General features: G+C 41.6%; 1 protein-coding gene across 2 annotated transcripts in view; it reads left to right on the plus strand.

Annotated features, from left to right (window-relative positions):
- fer1l6 (fer-1 like family member 6) overlaps positions 1 to 20,313 on the plus strand; it is a 21,368-nt gene continuing 1,055 nt past the window's right edge. The window contains exons 1-45 of one of the 2 annotated variants that reach the window (XM_035173847.2): positions 1 to 693; positions 1,817 to 1,899; positions 2,616 to 2,727; positions 3,034 to 3,088; positions 3,590 to 3,721; positions 3,816 to 3,878; positions 4,073 to 4,151; positions 4,239 to 4,395; positions 4,609 to 4,795; positions 5,153 to 5,254; positions 5,385 to 5,475; positions 5,625 to 5,742; positions 5,829 to 6,057; positions 6,161 to 6,266; positions 7,150 to 7,384; positions 7,695 to 7,815; positions 7,994 to 8,094; positions 8,311 to 8,413; positions 8,678 to 8,797; positions 8,888 to 9,040; positions 9,137 to 9,308; positions 9,448 to 9,572; positions 10,670 to 10,804; positions 10,914 to 11,063; positions 11,154 to 11,261; positions 11,350 to 11,412; positions 12,293 to 12,391; positions 12,698 to 12,923; positions 13,658 to 13,788; positions 13,896 to 14,018; positions 14,090 to 14,132; positions 15,324 to 15,368; positions 16,001 to 16,098; positions 16,189 to 16,317; positions 16,424 to 16,564; positions 16,975 to 17,102; positions 17,179 to 17,349; positions 17,478 to 17,632; positions 17,759 to 17,901; positions 18,586 to 18,674; positions 18,755 to 18,853; positions 19,244 to 19,364; positions 19,549 to 19,669; positions 19,894 to 20,051; positions 20,138 to 20,238. In XM_035173847.2, coding sequence (XP_035029738.2) covers positions 659 to 693; positions 1,817 to 1,899; positions 2,616 to 2,727; positions 3,034 to 3,088; positions 3,590 to 3,721; positions 3,816 to 3,878; positions 4,073 to 4,151; positions 4,239 to 4,395; positions 4,609 to 4,795; positions 5,153 to 5,254; positions 5,385 to 5,475; positions 5,625 to 5,742; positions 5,829 to 6,057; positions 6,161 to 6,266; positions 7,150 to 7,384; positions 7,695 to 7,815; positions 7,994 to 8,094; positions 8,311 to 8,413; positions 8,678 to 8,797; positions 8,888 to 9,040; positions 9,137 to 9,308; positions 9,448 to 9,572; positions 10,670 to 10,804; positions 10,914 to 11,063; positions 11,154 to 11,261; positions 11,350 to 11,412; positions 12,293 to 12,391; positions 12,698 to 12,923; positions 13,658 to 13,788; positions 13,896 to 14,018; positions 14,090 to 14,132; positions 15,324 to 15,368; positions 16,001 to 16,098; positions 16,189 to 16,317; positions 16,424 to 16,564; positions 16,975 to 17,102; positions 17,179 to 17,349; positions 17,478 to 17,632; positions 17,759 to 17,901; positions 18,586 to 18,674; positions 18,755 to 18,853; positions 19,244 to 19,364; positions 19,549 to 19,669; positions 19,894 to 20,051; positions 20,138 to 20,238 — 5,456 coding nt within the window. In that variant the 5' untranslated portion in view covers positions 1 to 658. The remainder of the gene's footprint in view (positions 694 to 1,816; positions 1,900 to 2,615; positions 2,728 to 3,033; positions 3,089 to 3,589; positions 3,722 to 3,815; positions 3,879 to 4,072; positions 4,152 to 4,238; positions 4,396 to 4,608; positions 4,796 to 5,152; positions 5,255 to 5,384; positions 5,476 to 5,624; positions 5,743 to 5,828; positions 6,058 to 6,160; positions 6,267 to 7,149; positions 7,385 to 7,694; positions 7,816 to 7,993; positions 8,095 to 8,310; positions 8,414 to 8,677; positions 8,798 to 8,887; positions 9,041 to 9,136; positions 9,309 to 9,447; positions 9,573 to 10,669; positions 10,805 to 10,913; positions 11,064 to 11,153; positions 11,262 to 11,349; positions 11,413 to 12,292; positions 12,392 to 12,697; positions 12,924 to 13,657; positions 13,789 to 13,895; positions 14,019 to 14,089; positions 14,133 to 15,323; positions 15,369 to 16,000; positions 16,099 to 16,188; positions 16,318 to 16,423; positions 16,565 to 16,974; positions 17,103 to 17,178; positions 17,350 to 17,477; positions 17,633 to 17,758; positions 17,902 to 18,585; positions 18,675 to 18,754; positions 18,854 to 19,243; positions 19,365 to 19,548; positions 19,670 to 19,893; positions 20,052 to 20,137; positions 20,239 to 20,313) is intronic. The other variant, XM_047342502.1, reaches the window with a different exon arrangement.

Here is a 20,313-nt window from a genome sequence, read left to right on the forward strand (position 1 = left end):
CCAATGATCCTTCAGTTTGTTCTGTTTTAATCTACCACACATGACAAACATCAATCATATCTTCCTTCCATAAAGCTTTGTGTACTTTGTGGATGTTTTTCATGACTGAGACGATAGAAACCGATGGTGGGAATAACTCTTTGAGACATGTGACTTAATCTTTTGAAGTGGAGCGCAGAGGGCAGCTCCCTTCACCTAAGCCACAAACTAAACACTCAACACTTAAGAAACTCAGCCACAGAAAGTTAAACATGGATAAACAATGTTTTCTTTACAACCAGGAGGAAGGAGCTGAGCAGGATAGTCATGTTTAATCCACGAGTACAGAGTTGTTTTTATAGTAAGTGTCGGTCGAGTTCAAAGTAGGCAGGTGAGGATGAACTGGTTAAAAATGTGTTTACTGAAGAATCTAAGGATAATCTAGAGAAGACAAAGCTCTAATGAGAAAGAGAACTGATCATTTGACACAGGGACAAGAAGCTGTCCTGATAACAGTCGACGATAGCGTGATGTATTTTTATTCAGGTATGGTCTGAAGATGAGAAGGTAAATCATTCTCTGTAACCAGATGTGATTCATTAAGGTGGAAAGTTAGATTTCCACCAACTTCCCGGAGGCCTTTTAGAAGAGAAAGAAAACTTCTCTGGACTTCAGCAGAATGGATCCTTTTGAGAGTCCTGAATCCCTGCAGCGGTGAGCAGCTTCACTTTAAATCGTCTCTTTCAACATTTCCATCTCCCCCACTGTTAAATCAGAAGGAGAATGATTAACACCACTCTCAGAAAAATGTTTGTATTAATAATGAAAATATATATTTTTTAAATTGTATCTAAGCTGAAAATTGGGAAAACAATCTTCATTTCCACATCTTATAGATACAGAAAGGTCATATTCTCGATTGATGACCCTTCTTACATTACAATAATGTTTTTATGGTTTATTCAAAGTTTTTCGAATAGCAAATATTAAAATTTAAGACTTTGATTATGACCCTGAGTTTTTTCTTTGGAGGGGAAGCATCAAGTGATTTTTTTATCCAATGCTTTTTCTTCTATAAAATGCTGAATGCACTTTTGAGGAAACTAAACCCTGCACTAAACTCTGCAGCTGAAAATTAGTCAGTTACAGAAATGTTGAGTTCATAAATAAATAAAAATGAAAATACTACACAATCAGTTTTACTGGAGAAACACGTTTTATATATAAAAGAAACAAAATAACTGAATCAGCTAAAAAAACAAAACAGACTAAGTCAACATACCGTAAATCAGTGATTAATCTGAAAACTGTGAGTTTCCACTGATGCACAAAAGGACATTAATGCTGCTGTATTATTAAAAAATAATAATATTGATTTTAAAAAACATAGTTACTCTATGAATCCAATAAATTTGTTGAATATTTGATGTATAAAAAAGATAAAATACAATATATAAACTATAAGAAAATATACAACTACAAATCATATGCTACACTATAAATTGAAGGGGTCAGGGCTTTTTTGTGATTGCAAAATTTTGATTCTATATACACAAATATATATGATACAAGTATATACATATATAAGCCTACATATACAGTATGTAGAAATACATCAGAGACCACTTTCCTTTTCACCTCATGATGTAATTCTGCTCATCGCAGATGAGATGTGTTCAGTCTCGTCCTCAGTTACTAATCACATTTGGTTGAGTTCAGGTGAAGTCCGATTTTTGAGCAGTTGCACATATATGCGTTTTTTTGTCACTTCTAGTGGAGAAGGTGGAAAATAACTGAAAGTGTTTTCTCCTTCTAACTGAAAGTCTTTGTCCTGCAGAAAAGCCAAGATGATGTTCGGCCTGAAAGTGAAGAAGAAGAAAGTCAACAAAGACCTGGTCCTGGCAAACAAGGGAGCTGTGGGTAAGGCCTGGAAAACAAACATACACAAACATACACACACACACACACACACACACACACTCACAGTAATTACCTGTGTCCATACACACACACACACACACTCACAGTAATTACCTGTGTCCTCTCACTGTGGCTGAGACAAACCTTTGTCAAACAGTCACATGTTGAAAAATGGACTGAGAGTTTATACAGCCACAGTCATTATGAGTCATTTAGGTTTTCAGAGATGTAATCATGTGTTTAACCAGTGAGCTGATAAGGGCTCTGTGGGAAGTGGGAGCAGGATTTATGTGTAGTTCCAGTATTTTCAGAACCACTCACAACACAACCACAGAACTTTTTTAAATAGAACTTCCCGTTTCAGACAGGAATGTATCTGTTGCAAGTGATTAGTGTCAAAACTCTGGTTTCACAGAACGCAACTTCAGAAAGTTTAGTCGAATAAGTCTTTCAGATAATGTCTATTGCGTTATCATTATTATTATTATCATTATTATTATTGTTGTTGTTGTTGTTGTTGTGTTGTTGTTATACCAACTGTTTTACTGAGCTGAGTGTAGTAGTATTGCATGAATGTGTGTGAATGGGTGAAGTAATTTTAGTGGTCGATAAAACAAAAAAAAACTGTTTGTGTGTGTGTGTGTGTGTGTGTGTGTGTGTGTGTGTGTGTGTGTGTGTGTGTGTGTGTGTGTGTGTGTGTGTGTGTGTGTGTGCAGACAGTGAGGTACAGTTGCATTCTGAAGGGACTCCTCTGCTGGAAGAAGAAAACACTAACGACCAACCAGGAAGGTCTGAAGTCAGATCCAGAATCCTACCGAACAAGAAGAGGTGTGAAATATGTTTCTACATAACATTTATATACATTTACATTTATTTTAAAAATATATAATCTGAACCCCTACGTGTTTATGACAACAAATACACAGTTTGATATCACCACACTACCAATAAACATTTAAGTAAAGTATCACTTTATTTTAATCAAGCATTGACACATCAAAATGAAAATAGAATAAACCTGTTATCTGGAACTGCAAATAACTGTTATATATATATATAATAACCTTAATATGCACATATCTCTCTATTACCTCTATTATTTTGACCCTGACCTGTTCAGTGAAACTCCCACAGGTCCAAACTGAAAACGAACATCCAGGACATTGAAAGGAAACCACAGAGCTTCCAGGTAAATATCGCTCTGTAGAGCTCATACCTCCGCCAAGGGTCAACAGCTTCCTTAAATACAATCAAGCTGCCCCAAATTAAACAGGCTTGTATAAATCAGTCTCTTAAATATGTCTTTCATCAATATCCATGAATTATTACCTGGGAAATCAATGAAAATGTCAATAAACGAACAAGCTCACAATGTAATAGAAAGTGAAAGAAACATCCTGGATCCACACCAAAATTGATCTGCTTCTTCCCTCACCCATATCACATCCTTCCTCCAGGTTTCGTGGTTATCCCTTTAGTAGGTTTTGCGTAATCTTGTTCATAATCAAATATTAAAATAAAGCACATATTTATGATGTACCAAGCTTATGAGAGACATAAGTTTGGAATCGCTGTATGAAACAAACTGTATTTCAGTAAAGTATGATATTTTTAAGCCTAATTGGAACTAAATCTTGGCAAAACTTATAAAAAAAAAAATATATTAGCTAATATTTATTTTCTATCTTAGATCGCCATCAACATCACAGAGGCCAGACAGCTAGTGGGGGAGAACATCGACCCCAGTGTGGTGATTGAGATTGGTGATGAGAAGAAACAGACGTCTGTCAAAGAAGGAACCAACGCTCCCTTTTACAATGAGGTTTGAATAGATTAACTTAAATTGAAAACACTTATAACCTGTGCATGTATTTGTAAGTTTGCTAACTGTCCTTCCCTTCTCGTCTTTCCATCAGTATTTCGTGTTTGACTTCTTTGCCCACAAAGACGTCCTCTTCGACAAAGTGATCAAGCTAACGGTGAGCAAAAAGAGGTGGTTGTTCAAAGAATGGCTGCTCTCCAAAATCTTTGAATAAAATGATTCATCTTTGACTTCAGACATAGTGTGTGTGTGTTGCTTCCCTGGTCAATTGTGCGTTTGCCTGAACATTTGATCATTAGGTTTTTAAGAGCCCTGTTTGTTTCTTGGCTTTGATCTCTTTTTCCCCTCCAGGTGATGCACTCTAAGCTGCTGAGGAACATCTTTGTCGGCTCCTTCAAGCTGGATGTGTGGACAGTCTACAAACAGCCAGGTAACAACACAGGGTTGACCATGTTGTGATTCATTCAGGCTGATGCAATGATTTGCTTACAGGCCTTTGTCTGTCTCGCTCCCTCAGGTCACCAGTTTGTCAATAAGTGGGCCATGTTGACCAATGCTGGTGACATCAGCACTGGGGTCAAAGGTTATGTCAAGTGTGACATCAGCGTCTCAGCAAAGGGAGACGCTATGCAACCCGGTCCCAAAGCAAGTGATGCTGACGAGCAGATAGACAAGTATAATACACAGCTTTTCAGAGTATCCTTACTTTATCTGAAAATATGGGGAAATATATAATAAAAAAATTATATGCTGCAAGATCATATTTACAAAACCCATTATGATTTTTAAATTATGTCAAAGATCACAAACCCTGGTTATGAAAAAGTTCATTGATTAGTTTCGGTCTTGGATATTAATAAAGTTGCTGCGATGTTCCTCCTCCACAGGAACCTGCTGATACCAGAGGGTTGTCCTTCTGAACGACCGTGGGCGCGATTCTGCATGAAGGTGTATCGAGCTGAAGGTCTTCCCCGGAACAACTCCAGCATCATGGCCAATGTCACCAAGGCCTTCATCGGAGACAACACAGCACTCGTAGACCCATATGTAGTGGTCGGCTTCTTCAAACAAGTGGTGGGTGGAATAACAATCAATGATTTTTGTGTACTTTCATTTGAATTGTATGTTTAAAGGGTTTTTGTAGCAGACAAGAGGCTCAGAGATGTACATGATTTTAAAAACAAGTGTGTAATTACTGACTCAAGGAACAGGTACAAAAGAGGGCAAACACAAGAGAGCTCAAAATCAAAGAACCAAACCGAGTAATTAGATTAATTCCAGACAGAAATCTAAATTACATATGGTTTATGCTTCTATCATTGAAATTAGAGGAAGGTACATAAACTTGTCCTTAAACTTCAAGAACAACACTTATCACGATCGCATCAAAGGAATCCACTCACCTTCATTTCTCCTTACCTCACCTCTCAGGGTCGCACATCCACTCAGAAGTCCACGGCCGACCCGGTGTGGAACGAACAGATCGTCTTTACAGAGATGTTTCCTCCTCTGTGTCAGAGAATGAAGATCCAGGTTGGAACGTTGTTATGTGCTTCTGCAAAATTTACTTTTGTTTTACGCTAAAAACACATTAGATTTAAATATCTAACAGCCTTACACACAGTATAAATGTCATAAAGTTCTGGCTCCTTTCGCCTCATAGGTCTGGGATGCGGGAAGCATGAGTGACGTTGCCATAGGAACCCATTACTTTGACCTGAGACGCATCTCCAATGAACAAGATGGTGACAGAGGTAAGGAGGGATGAAAGGAGCGAAGGTAAAAAAGGGATGAAGGAAAGGAGGTGAGAAGAGAATTACATGACGAGGTAACACAGGAAATGATTGTTGTTTGTTCTCTATATTTTCTCTCCATCTTATTCCGTCTTCCTCTCTTTCTCCAGGGTTTTTACCGACTTTTGGTCCTTCTTGGATCAACCTGTACGGATCTGCCCGAAACTCTTCCCTGGGCGACGACACAGTGGAGCTGAACGAGGGCATCGGAGAGGGCGTGTCATACAGGTTAACTTGAAAAGATGCTGATTATTCAAAAGATATTATAATGAAAAAACATCCTCAAAAATATCTGTCCATGTCGCTGGCTGCAGGGGGCGGGTCTACGTGGAGCTGGCAGTGGAGATCATGTCAGGAGGGACGGGTTCGGACTCAGGACGAATGAGCAAACCTGTGAAGGACACGAAAGCGGGAAAGGCCGGAGGGAAGGACGGTAAGACTGGTGCAGGAGGAGCAGCAAGCGGAGCAGCAGGAGGAGCTGCTGATGACGACAAAGGAAAAACTGTGGCCGCAGAGGTCCTGCCGGTGGAATCTCCTCCTGCAGTGAGAAAGAAATATGTTTCTTTTGTCCGTGGCAAATAGCTTCACCCATGAGTCCTATCTACAAGACTGTAGCTTCATAAATAAATGATGTTTCTCTCTCCAGCTGAGTGCCAACAACACCAGCTTCCTGCTGTTTGGTACCGTGTTTGAAGCCACCATGATCGACAGAAAGATTGGAGACAAACCAATCAGCTTCGAGTTCTCCGTGGGTGAGTCGTCAAACCCACTGTCACTTTTTGGTCCTCTTATTGAGTGAAGCCCCTTTTCCACAGGTCAAAAACCCACTAACATCTGGCTTTGTTCTGCAATGTGAATAGATAAAATCATTAACTCCCGGGTGAAATGACTCTGCAGTAGAAACTGTTTTTTATCAGCAGTGATGGAAACACCTGGGTGAACGCGTTAATTTCTTGGTCCTCATCTTCTTTATTTTGGCAGTCGTGACGACGACGCTTTTCCGTGGCAATGTTATGATGCACATTGAAACTTACGGGAGTTTTGTTTTTAACATCTTGGGAACAACGTGCAACAGCGAATTCTGTGTATCATGCAAGATGCAACACTGGCACTCTACGGGGAAAACAGACACTCCTCTACTGGCAGTGGGAGAAGAGTCAATTGCCTTTTTTAGATGGTTTTCTTGCTTTCAAAAAAACCTTTAAAGCTTTAAAAAATCTTGGTTGCCCCCTTGTGGATGGCGGCAGTACAGGACATAAACCCTAACTCTTTAATGCTAATGAATGAGGAAAAATGGACTAAACCTAAAATGTCAAAGTACACGTTAAAAAACCTTTAGTTTCTGTCATGTTAGGTAGTTCTTATAACACTGATATAAATTTGAGTGATTCTGATAAGCTCAGTTTGAATTCATTATTAGATGTTATTAGACAGCGCCTCAACTCCCCGATCACTACTGCGCAGACTCTGGCTCTAAATGACGCTACGAGCACATGATGATGCGCAAGTATCCAGGATTTTTTGGCTTAATTTTCGTACAGTGGGGGAAGTGGAGATGCCTTTAGGAGAAACTCATAAAATCTATCAATAAAGAGCTAATAATGTTTGTGTTAATTCAAATACTTCCTCCCTCAGGTAACTATGGTAATACCTTGGAGTCTACGGGCCAGCCCATCCCAAGTCCTTCTGTTCCTCGGAGGAGGAGAGTGCTGGACGTCCCCGACACCAGTGACCCCTCAGGCTCATCCCATCTCAGCCCCTCGCCCACCTCTGCATCTTCCCCCCTCCTGCCCAGAGAACCTCAGGAGACTGCCCTGACCTCCAAGTCCATCACACCTCCTGAAAAACCTCTCATCATCGAAGGAAACAGGTCAGTCACCTCTGCAGTTGATAAGAGGGATAGTAGATGACTGCTGCCAAGGATGTAAATTATTAAATTAAATTTGTAGCTACACTGATGCTTTAATATTTAGTTAATGTCAGTAGGAGAAGGAAACGGGGAGTTCCCACCTTTTTCTCAGCTTGTAGCTGGTAGATCAGTGACTTCCCGTGAAGAGGAGTGTTTTAAAGGATACAGTATCATACAGTATTTCTATACAGTGCTTTTATAAGTGTCTCTGTGCATTGTATGTATAACTGTATGTTATGTTTCTTTACATTGTATACATATTTACATTTAGGTACTTTATGTATCTGCCCCTGGAGAAGCAGAAGCCCTGTGTTAATGTGCTGAGTCACTGGGAGAACAGACCCTACCGACTCTACAACTCCAACATGCTGGAGAACATAGCTGTTCTGTTTGTATGTGTACACACACACACACACACACACACACACACACACACACACACACACACACACACACACACACACACACACACACACACACACACACACGTACGTTATTTTCACTATTTCAGTTTTGCCAGAATGTAAAGTACTGAGAAAATATTTTATTATTTATTATTACTTATTTTAGGAGGAGGGTGTGTCCGGTGTTGAGGAGTTAAACAAAAAGTCGGATCCTGGAGCAAAGGATGAGCTGAAAAATGTTCTTCAAGAATTCTGCATGGATGCCAGGTATATGTCAGACCACATGATGATGTAGTTTCTTTAAGTCAGGAAAGCCTGTTATTGCTGTGTGCATGTCTCATTTCTTTATTGTGAGAAAGCTCTGTTCATTTTATTTAAAGAATCCAAACTTGGCAACATTATCATCTCATCAAGCAACTAAATAAAAGCTGGTCCACGGCCTATATGTTTAATAACATACATGTGCTGTGTTTTTTCCGGCAGGAGTTTCATATCGGCAGCGGAGGCCAAGCTGAAGACAGAAGTAAAATCCACTTACCTGACACAGCTGGACAAGAAACGTCTCACCATGTGTAAAGAAGAGTTGGTGGGAAATCACACACACACACACACACACACACACACACACACACACACACACACACACACACACACACACACACACACACACACACACACACACACACACACACACACACACACACACAAACTTTTTATATAAACCATTTAATCAATTCTGCTCAGTCTCCACAAACAGACACAGGATCATTAGGTCATTAAAGGAGTTCTTTGAGCGGGTTTAATGTTTACAAAAACTTTGATGACCACTATACTATTATGTGTGTTGCAGGAGAGTATAATAGGAGAGGCTCAGTCCTTAGGAGGGAGGAAGAGAAAAGCTGGTGGAATGAAAGAGATGCTGCACGATGTAACAAAACTCACACTCAGACTTCGCTTTCTCGTGGAAGAGGTAACGACTCAGCCTATGTGTGTGTGTGTGTTTTATTTTTTCTTTATCTAACTTTTATCAAACACTCACGTATGCCCTCACACTCTGCAGCCCCAGCACACTGTGCCAGATGTGTTTGTGTGGCTGCTAAGCAACAACAAGCGTGTTGCGTACGCTCGGGTCCGAGCAAGAGACCTGCTGTTCTCTAGCAGCCAGGAGGCCCGAGGAAAACAATGCGGCAAGATCATTACACTGTTTCTGAAGGTGAACACACACACACATGACATAACATGAAGTAATATTTAACACAGGACGGCAGAAAGAAAAAGATACGTGAGTGTGTGGGGGTGTGTGTTGCAGCCTCCAGGGAAGCGTGTAGCAGGTTTATCAGTCCAAGCGAAGCTGGATGTGTATCTGTGGTTGGGAACCTGTTCAGACTCCACTCACATGCTGGACGACCTGCCTGCAGGATTCAGTCCGGCCACAGGGGGCACTGATGCCAGCAGCCCCCCATCACACCTGCTCTGCAAAGGTGAGAAACTGACCGTTAAAATCTCTGTGGTTCCTTTTGACATTTTGTCCTCGGAAATGAGTCCAACACTAAAGGAAAACAACAAAATAATACAAAATAAATCTTTTTTTCATGCTGTGTTTCTTGTTTGTGTCTCCAGAGCAGCATAAGTTCCTGCTGAGGTGTCACATGTATCAGGCTCGGGGTCTGATCGCCGGCGACACCTCTGGCCTGTCTGATCCTTTCGCTCGCGTCACCTACCTGTCGCAAAGCCAAACCACCGAGGTAAGTGTGTGACAGTTATTCAGTACATGTATGAATTCGAGAATTGTTCCTTGACTTATTTATGCACAAACTAAAGTATATTTGGACAATGTTGTGGCAAGTTAGGAAAAAATGGTCATGGTAAATGGTTTTGTATTTATATTGCGCTTTTCTAGTCTTGATGACCACTCAAAGCACTTTACAGTACAGTTTGCCATTCACCCATTCACCCACACATTCATACACTGCATCTATTAGCAGCACTTTTTTGCTCTATGAGGGGCAATTTTGGGGTTCAGCATCTTGCCCAAGGACACTTCGGCATGCAGACGGGGAAGACTGGGAATTGAATTTGCCAACCTTCTGGTTGGAGGACGACTGCTCTACCTCTCAGCCACAGCCGCCCAAGTGCTGTGGGTTTTTTCTCTCTTCACTCAAGAGTGGGGTCTTTCAGTTTGACAGCAGCACGTATTGTTTCATTTTCAGATTTTGTTATGCTCTCACTCAAAACCCTGCGAATGCACCCGCTTGTGCTTAGATTTACTCTGCTTGGTCTCAAACTGTGTGCTTGTATCAGCTGCTTCTGTGCATTTGAAACTCTCCTATTTGGATTTATTTGTGCAGAATTCCAGGTGTAGTGATGACATATAAAATTGTCCTTCCCTCAAACTGAAAAATCAGGCTCTTGAATTCAGAAGTGTGAGTGTGATATTTAAGCTGAATTATTTGAATCAGCGAGGGGATTTATGATTTCCACCTGGTGTGTGTGTCTCTACAGATAAATAAACTACACATAAAGTCAAACCTATATTAAAATAAAACATGCAACAAACTCAATAGCTCTAAATTCCTCTGTCAATAGAGAAACAGCTGCTGCGTTAGTGTTTTGCTTGTTTTATGAGCTGCGCCTCCATTTGTCAGTGACCTGAATTGGTGCTGTTTGGGTGTGACTTGTTTATGTGTGTCTTCACTGTGTGTGTGTGTGTGTGTGTGTGTGTGTGTGTGTGTGTGGTGTGTGTGTGTGTGTGTGTGTGTGTGTGTGTGTGTGTGTGTGTGTGTGTGTGTGTGTGTGTGTGTGTGTGTGTGTGTGTGTGTGTGTGTGTGTGTGCTGTTATCAGATCATCAGTCAGACTCTCAGTCCGACCTGGAATCAGTGTTTGCCGATGAGCCGCCTGCTGCTGAGTGGAGACCTGCAGCACATCCAGGAGGAGCCGCCACGCATCATCATCGAGGTTTATGACGACGATGCACTGGTACTGCAGAGCCGATAGATACATTGAACAGTATATTATTCAAATAAGGGTTTAACGAATGTTTTAAACACATGACCTCCTCTCTATGATCTAACCCCGCTGTGTGCAGGGCAAAGCTGAGTATCTGGGAGCCACAGTGGCTGTGCCCGAGGTTCAGTTGACCTCTGACCCCTACACACCTCCGACCCTAAAGTACAGCCCGCTGCACTGCGGCAGCCAATCGGGAGGAGACCTGCTTGCTGCATTTGAACTCCTGCAGGTGGGTTACTGCATCGACATTCTGTTTCCATCATGAAAACGCAGGATGACGAACTGATGATAACGAGGCTTCGCTGTATTAACTGTGTAGATCCCAGAGTCTGGACAAGAGAGTCTGACGGAGTTAGAGGAAGAGGAAGGAGGCATCTACCGGGTTCCAGCCAACATCAGACCTGTTCTCAGCACCTACAGGCTGGAGGTTTGGCTCTCTGCATGTGTGGTCTGACAGGGGTTCTGGAAAAGATGAGACAGACATGAGTCTATATTTCAGTTTTTCTCTCCACTAGGTGCTGTTCTGGGGTCTGAGGGAGCTGAAGAAAGTTCAGCTGCTGTCTGTCGATCGGCCACAGGTACACAAACACAAAAACTAACAAGGCTTCTGCTTCCTCACAGGTCCATAAACGTGCATTTCATCTGAGATGCACTGCAGACTGAGGTGAAAACAGCTGGTTTGACCCTGATTCCATGGATGTTCCGTGGCTCAAGCATGTGCCAGCAGAGTCCGGATTAATTCTACATTGATTTGATATCAAACTTCATGGTTTGAGTGTCTTGAAGAGTGTTGCTCCGATGATTCAATCTACGACCATAAAGCTGAACATTTAGTGTTGGGCCTGTGGGTGAGGGTTAGGGATCGTGTAGGTTATGGCTTTTATCATAAGATTTATTTAGGATGTGGGGGTCGGGCATCAACTGCTTATTTTATTTATTATTATTTATTTATCTACTTATTGTGTTTTTATTATTATTATTATTATTTTTTTATTTTTTTATTTTTTCTTGGAATCTTATGTGGCACCAGGGGTTTAAAATGTTAAACATGAAGCTGTAATATCCATCTTATGTCAATATACCTGTAAAATGAATGAGAAATAATTTATGGAGCTGTTTTTATTGTGATTCTTTTATTTTGGCTGTTTTGGTGAAAGATTTCATGCCTCCGGAAAACTTGAGCTTCCAAGCATCACAACTTCTCTGTATATTTATTATATCTCCCTATTTTGTGTCTTTATATTTGCTTCTTTTTGAAAAAACTAAAACAAGTTGAGTTAATTTTATTCATTATACATTCCTTATTAATTACGCATTTTGTTGTCATATTTTCTCGTCAATCATATTTTTGGATTATAAAAACTTTCCCCCAAAACCCTGATGCACAGTTTGTCATTTCAGATGAAGAAAAACAGGTGAACAAGTTAAATAATTCTCTCTCTTTCTCTCGCTCTCTAGGTCTTTATAGAGTGTGCAGGTAAAACATTGCGATCCTCCATCATTCAGAAGTACAAGTCCAACCCAAACTTCACCACACTGGTTGATGCCATAGACCTGGTAAGAACAGTACGACCTTCACAACATAACATTATAATAATCATTCTGCACATAGTGCATATAGTGGGAATACTATTGGAGCATCCTCACACCACCTGCCCACATATGATGACATTTCAGATAAAAGTCAATTTGTGGCAACAGCAGAAAGTTAATGGTTTGGAATGAGATGATTAGCAATTGTATTAAGGTGAAATGTTCAAGTGTCCATATGCTTTTGACCATGTAGTGTACTATGCAACAATGGAGTTTGACCAGGGGGATAAAAAATCTTTGACATAGATCTTTCACTTTCTTGTCCTGTAGCAGTTGCCAGAGAACGAGCTCCTCCACCCTCCTCTCAGTATCACTGTCGTTGATTGGCGGGCCTTCGGTCGCAGCACGCTGGTTGGAAACCACATCATCAACAACCTCAAAGCCTTTAAATACATCCCACCGCCGGCTCCGCCCGCTCCCACCGAGGCTCCCACACCGCCCAGTGTCCCATACGCCCCTGGAACCGCACTGACACTAGACCCACAAAGCACTGAGGGTAATACCCCAGTGTGTATGTCAGTGTGTGTGTGTGTGTGTGTGTGTGTGTGTGTGTGTGTGTGTGTGTGTGTGTCCAGCACACAAACAAATATGCAAGACCCTCAATAGTGAAAAACTGGACTGCGGATATTTTCTTGAAGCTATTCGGAGGGGCTGAATGTGAAAACACAAATGTCAGAGTCAGTTACTCTGGACATTTTCTAAACCTCTTCCTGCAGCCCCCTTGGAAAATGTCTGGAAAATGTCCGAGTGAGTCCATGTGAGAATACAGCAGGATATTGTCCATTGTGTTGATGACATTTGCCACACGTGACAGATGCAAAACTGATAAAGGCAAAAAAACTGGCAAAAAAAACAAAAAACAAATACAAATATCTCGTAGACGCAAGCGAAGACGTCAACTTGGAAAGGGGACAAGATGATAAGAACCCACGCCGCTGTGGATGTGCTGTAAACAAAAACATTGATCTTTCCACAGCAGAATTTATACGTCATGTCCTACCTCCTGCTGCTCTACCCAGCTACAGCCCCCGCCTCAATGTTCCGCACATTTTCTTGATATTGTGAACGAGTCTGCCCCGGACAATCTCCTGCTGCGTTTTTCATTTGTGAAGGACAAACTCTGCAAAATGTCTGGACCCAATTGTCAAGGCATAATCAGGAGCTCATGTCTGAAAAAAGCTTTTAGTCTTGTCCTTCAACAGAACTCTCTCTTTCTCTTTCATCCTGCAGGACCGTCGCAGTTTGCTGGAGAAACCAGTTCGGCTGTACCTCTGACAAATCAGGATTTACTCATCACTGTGGAGGATGAAGCTCCGCCTCCAGCCCCGCCCACCCCAAAGAGAGAACCCAGGAAGAAAAAGGTGAATGTTACTGCACGTGTACATGGAACAGGAGTAACTGCAACAATGAATATCCCTCATATCAATGTCTAAATATTATTTGCACGTTTTGTAAATTTTCAATCCAGGACGGCAGCGGTAAAAGCTGTCACAGTCGCTCCACCAAGAGAAAGAGGCGGACCATCGCTGACGAATCAGCAGAGAGCGTCATCGACTGGTGGTCTAAATACTACGCGTCTGTAGAGAAAGAGGTAGCTCGGGTTTGTTTTTCTTGATTTTTGAAAATAAAAGATGTGACCATGTGCACGTCTGTGTGTTTCAGGCCAAAAAAGATGAATCCGTGTTCCCTCAGGGCTTTGAAAATGGTAAGAACTCCTCTAATGTGACATCATGTCCTCGTCCAATGTCGGATGTCAACATAATGTGGCGATAATAAGATGAAGATCATCTGTTCGTTATTTACCATAGTTTTGATCCTTTACCTCTTTAGATCCTCAACAAATCCAACCAGTGACACATTGTAAACATAAACTCCACCAGTTGTATACATATCAAGGTGTGATTACATGTCTTGTATGCAGATGTGTAAAAGTTAAACTCGCCTGCTTTGTGAAGTCTGATGCATTGCCTCATGTGATGTCACTTGAGTCAGCGCCAGTTGTGTTTGCGAATGAAAATAACCAGTGACCTTACCCAAACTGCATGTAGTTCTCACATCTCCGTATGAGGCTCGAGGCTACATTGGCTTCCGTCTGACTGATCTGTCTGCGGTCACTTTGCATTGTGGGTAATGTAGGTTAGGTCAGGTCTGGACAAGGAAGAAGTATACATGGAATAAAAAAGGTGACACATCTGGTTCTGCTGCATCAGTTATGATTTCTAATTACTGATATAGATATCTGTATTTATATTTATTCTATAGGACACTTATTAAATTCTGTTCTGAACAGGAGTTACTCTCCAGCCTAAAAACAGGAAGCATTGATTAGCTGCAGTGAAATCAATATGTTATGCTCTCATACCAGACATAGAATAAATTGTTTGACATAATTAAAATAACGAGTTCAGTGTTCTAAACCTGACTGTCTGGAAAGGGCTGTTGGACCTGCGGTGATGGTTTCAGTTTTTCTTTCTGAAACTGTAAAAGTGATTGAGCCATGGCAAGTAAAAACATATTCTGCCACAGAACCTGAAGCTGCACCACCACCGCTGCACAAAGAGCTGTTCACCTGTTTATTTAAACTGTGAAGGGGAGAAGAAATACAAATACAGAAAAATGTCTGGAATTAATAGTAGGGATTACAGGTGAGGTCAGATAACAGGAGGGAAGAGACGGATGGAGGCTTAAGCAGATGAGAGTCAGTGTAGTTACCAGGTTGTGTCTGAGACTTCTGTTATTTACTGACAATTTAAAAAAACAGATATTATTATAGATAAAGATCTTTTCAAAATCAACTGCATGTTGCTGCATGTCACCACTGATACTGTGAACTTACATCTCAAATAAAAAGGTGTAAATAACATAGGGTTCCCACACACATTGTTGTGTATTGCAGCTCTGCAGTACCACTCCATTCTCGGCGAGGGAATAGAATCTCTGGGTAAGGACAAAGTTGTGTGATTCAGGGAAATGGAGCATTTTAAAGTCCTAACCCACCATCTGTTGACTTTATTTAAACCTTCCTTAGAGGAAATCTTCTGCTGGGTCTGACTAAAACTGTGACTTGTGAATATGGGCTATACAAACAAAATTTGATTGATTGATTGATTGATTGAATCTTACTGGTTTCTGTGGTACAACTCTGTGGCTACATGTCGACAGCTCTGTGTTTGGATGATGTTGATACACTAGAGGTTCTGTCACTGCATGATATCCCCTGCAGTCACTACTGTTACCCTGCAGCTTTTGTTTCTTTACAAACTTTTAGCTGTGGACAACGTTGTGGTGACCACTTGGACTAATGATGTTATTATAAAGCGATCACCACAGCGTTCTTTAACATGGAAGTGGGCCGCATTTAAAGGATTTCTGACAAATTCTCTTGAGCGTAAGGGATTAAATGGAAACTACACCTATTTTCCATTCTTTTCTTCTGGTGGAGATGGAGGTTTCTCAGTGACTTTGGAGCGTGGAGTTTCTTAAGTTACAACGTCAACCCTTCCCCTTCACACATATACCACGTTTCTCAGAGTGAGTGTTTGCACTGAAAACATGTCTTGTTTGTTCCATCAGTCAGCTCCCACTCAGACGGAGACAAGAAGAAAAAGCCGAAAGGAAAACAGACCGTAATGCTTAATGTTGGTCTACCTACTAAATTAGCCACACTCAAGGTACTCGCTCCAATAAGATTACAGTAGAATCTGAATCTTTTGATATCAAATGAGATCAACCACTGTATTTTGGTATTTATACATTTTCAGCCGTACAACAAAGAGCTGGAGGCAGAGTTCGGGCCATTCGATGATTGGGTGAGCACATATGAGTTGTTCAGAGGGAAGGCCAATGAGGATGATGGAGCGACTGAGGAGCGCTTCATCGGCAAATTCAAGGTGAGACAGTTTGGTTGATTGTTGTCCATACTGTATACGCTACTGTATCTGGGGAAGCATGAGCAGTACTGATCTATTCCACATTGTGCTGTGATCTTCTCTGCAGGGGAGATTCTGCCTGTATAAACTTTCTGAGGATGAGGAAGGGGACTGGGATGAATCTGCGGACACAGGGCAATTCAGAGTCAGCAGAGGAATCCCTCGCAACGGCCCGTCCCAAGTCCTCATACGGGTTTATATAGTGTCTGTAAGTCCCTCGTAAGACCTTGTTTCCCCTTTTTATGGTGCGTTCAAACCAAAAACGATGCAACATTTTGCTTTGTGTAACAAGTTACTGCGAAACTGATGTACTGGGGATGGCAGAGAACGCTAGTGCTAACTTAGTTTGTAGTAAAGTACAACCAGTAGCTGGAATATAGTAACTGATACATTTTTAGAAACCTACCTGGGGATCCTGCTGTTTTGTTGACGTTTCTCCAAGTCTTCTCCTTTTTATCCCTCTGGCATATCTGTTATACTAAATGAATCATAAAAAGGTCATGGTAGAGGAAGGCATCAAACATATAATACAAATATAATTCTGCATTGTGCCAATCCTCTGCACAAGTTCAACTTTTTGCATTACTGCATTGACTTTGTATTTGATCTTCTCTCCAGGCCTCTAACCTCCATCCATCTGACCCAGATGGAAAGTCGGACCCGTACATTGTTCTTCGTCTTGGTAAAAATGAAATCAAAGACAGAGACAAATACATTCCCAAACAGCTAAATCCTGTGTTTGGAAGGTAAGTAGTTGGTCGACTACAGCAGAATCCCGTGCTTCTGACACGTAACCTCTCACGCTGTTTCTCCGTCTTCCAGATCTTATGAGATGCAGGCAACATTCCCTCAGGACTCTCTGCTGTCAGTGCTGATCTATGACTATGACATGGTGGGAGGAGACGACCTGATCGGGGAGACCCGCATTGACCTGGAGAACCGATTCTACAGCCGACACAGAGCCACCTGTGGAATCCCCACTGAGTACAGTCTGTACGTGTGGGCCTTTGCCTTCCCTCTGCTTGATTTTCACATCATTTTGCATTTGGTTCATGGAGAGATGATCATAGCGAACAGGTTTTTTACTTTTACTGAACCTGCTCCCTCCCTCTGTTTGTCAGTGACGGCTATAACGCCTGGAGAGACTCTCTGAAGCCATCAGAGCTGCTGTCCAAGCTGTGCAAAGACAACGGTCTGGACGATCCTCATTTTAGCCCAGGACGCATCACTCTCGCGGGCAAAGTCTTCACTGGCAAAACACTTTTCATGGATGAAGGTAAACTGGACTGAACACTGCTCTTATGAGGCGTCGGATATCTAGATCTGCAGGGACAGAGGTCTGCAGTAATCCACCTTGTAATGGTGAATGTTAGTTTTTGATAGTATGTATGATGTGTTTCAGACCAGCCAGTGGAGTCCTATGAACACTTGTCTCTGAAGATCCTGCACCGCTGGGCCGAGATTCCAGCTGTGGGTTGCAAACTGGTTCCAGAACACATCGAGACCAGAACTCTGTTCCACAAGGCCCGGCCCGGCATGGACCAGGTAGACCTAAACCTTAACTCAGCTCATGGTTTGCTGCATGTTACTATTTTTAGACACTGCTCCTAACTAGTTCAGTCCGCGTTGTAAGCGTGTTTGTAATGTTGTCTTCTCTTGTCCTGTGTCGATACTTCAGAATTATTCCTTGTCATTAGTGAGTCTTCTCAAAACACTTTGTGTACATCCTACCTGGTTTATCTGCACTGACGGTTTTATAGTCAGTTTCTTTTATCAAATGAATCAGAATTTTCTTCATGAATGTTCACGTGTGTGGTTTATATATAAGTTTGAATGATTTACTGAACTGATATTATTTTGTCATACATTACTTCGACTACTATCTTCAGACCCAAGTTCACAACTTTTCAAAATAAAAGCTCTGTAATTCAGTTCAATTGCAGCAACAAAAGAACATTTTGCTTTCCCTTTAAAGACAGCTTGCACAACAGGAAATGAATGTTGTTGCCATGATTGATCTGCACCTGTGATTGTCTGTGTCTCAGTCTGAGTGAAATAAAAGTAATCAAATTATTAAAATTATCTGGCAGCAAATAAAAGCCTCAACACAGGTCAAACAAAGAATACAGTTGACAGTTATATGATGCCTGATTCTATTCACATCAGCACACCAACAACCATAGGGTGAACACTAATGCCGTGTAAATGTTTGTGTTCGTGTGTGTGTAGGGTCAGGTCCAGATGTGGGTCGACATGTTTCCCATGGACTTGCCTCATCCTGGACCTCCAGTGGACATTTCACCTCGTACACCAAAAGGGTGAGAGCTGCGTCTCTTGGTTAAAGTCTTGATTTTTTTTCTTTTGAAATGACAGTAAATACCTGAATGTGTGTGTTCAGGTACGAGTTACGAATCATCGTCTGGAACACAGAGGATGTGATTCTAGAGGACAGTAACTTCCTGACCGGTCAACAGTCCAGTGATATTTACGTCAAGGGGTAATAACAAGCTCAAACACATTGTTGGTTTTTATTTTGCGGATATATTTTCAAAAATTGTCATTGATTCCTAAGATGTCATTTTGAAAAAGAAATGTAATCGAGCTTCGATATTTTACAGTTTAACTTTAAACTTTACTATAAATAACTATAAAGAAAAAGAAAAAACAAATACTTGAAATAGAACTTGAAATTGTATAGAACTTGAAATAAGAAAATTAATTCTTAATGACTTTAATACATTAAATAACCAATAATAATGCATAATGTGGTATGAAATCATAAAACTATAACTTTTAGCCTGTTTGCCTTCTCCCAACAATTATATCCATTCACTATATGTGTTAATTATCACTATTTAACACAGAGACTTATTGTCTTTCTCTGTAGCTGGTTGAAAGGTTTAGAGGACGACCGACAGGAGACTGACGTCCACTACAACTCTCTGACTGGAGAGGGAAACTTCAACTGGCGCTTTGTCTTCCCGTTCAGCTACCTGCCCGCTGAGAAGGTACTGATCATGACCCACAATCCCCAGCAGCCCAGGTTGCTTGGCAGACGTAGAAACAGGAACTACAAGAGTAAAACAAGTTCACCTTCTATTTTCTCTGGATTACCCTCATCACATTTGCCTCCGGTAGATAAAGGGCATGAGTGAAATTACACATATTTATTAATACTGTTGTCTCCCACAGGTTATAGTGGTGAGGAAGAGAGACAGCATTTTCTCTCTGGATAAAACGGAGCAGAAGCTTCCCGCCATCCTCATGTTGCAGGTCTGGGACTTTGAGACGCTCTCCTCCGACGACTTCCTAGGTGTGTGTTTGCAAACCCTTCACTGTAGCCTGATGTGCACATACCTAGAATTGTAACTACATGTCGCAGACATCCAAGTCTCTCATTGGCCGGACAACTCCTTCAGCCTCCATCAGTTCAGTGGCCGTACGAACCATCTCCAATGTCATCTCTCTCTGCAGTAAATGCTCACGACAACATAGAAGTTTAAACCATCTTCTGTCTGTGGGTGTGTCTGTGTGTAGGCACTGTCGAGTTAGACCTCCATGGTTTCCCTCGTGGGGCAAAGGCAGCCAAGTCCTGTAAGGCGGACATGTTGACGGACGGTACAGAGAGAATCTCCATCTTCCAGCAGAAGAGAGCAAGAGGCTGGTGGCCCTTCAGCAAATCTGGAGAGCTGACGGTACACACACACACACACACATATACATCAGGTTGTACAGCCGAGACATTGACTGATATGTGTTCCGTGTGCTCTGCATGCATCAGGGGAAAGTGGAGGCGGAGTTTCATCTTGTGACCGCTGAGGAGGCGGAGAAAAATCCTGTTGGACGAGCGCGCAAGGAGCCGGAGCCGCTTCCGAAACCAAAGTAAAAGACAAATAACCAAGATGACTTGTGCTGGTAACAAAAAGCAAAGCTTCCAAATGTAATATGTAATAATAA

This window comes from Hippoglossus stenolepis, chromosome 13, assembly GCF_022539355.2.
Source record: "Hippoglossus stenolepis isolate QCI-W04-F060 chromosome 13, HSTE1.2, whole genome shotgun sequence".
Taxonomy (NCBI): Eukaryota; Metazoa; Chordata; class Actinopteri; order Pleuronectiformes; family Pleuronectidae; genus Hippoglossus; species Hippoglossus stenolepis.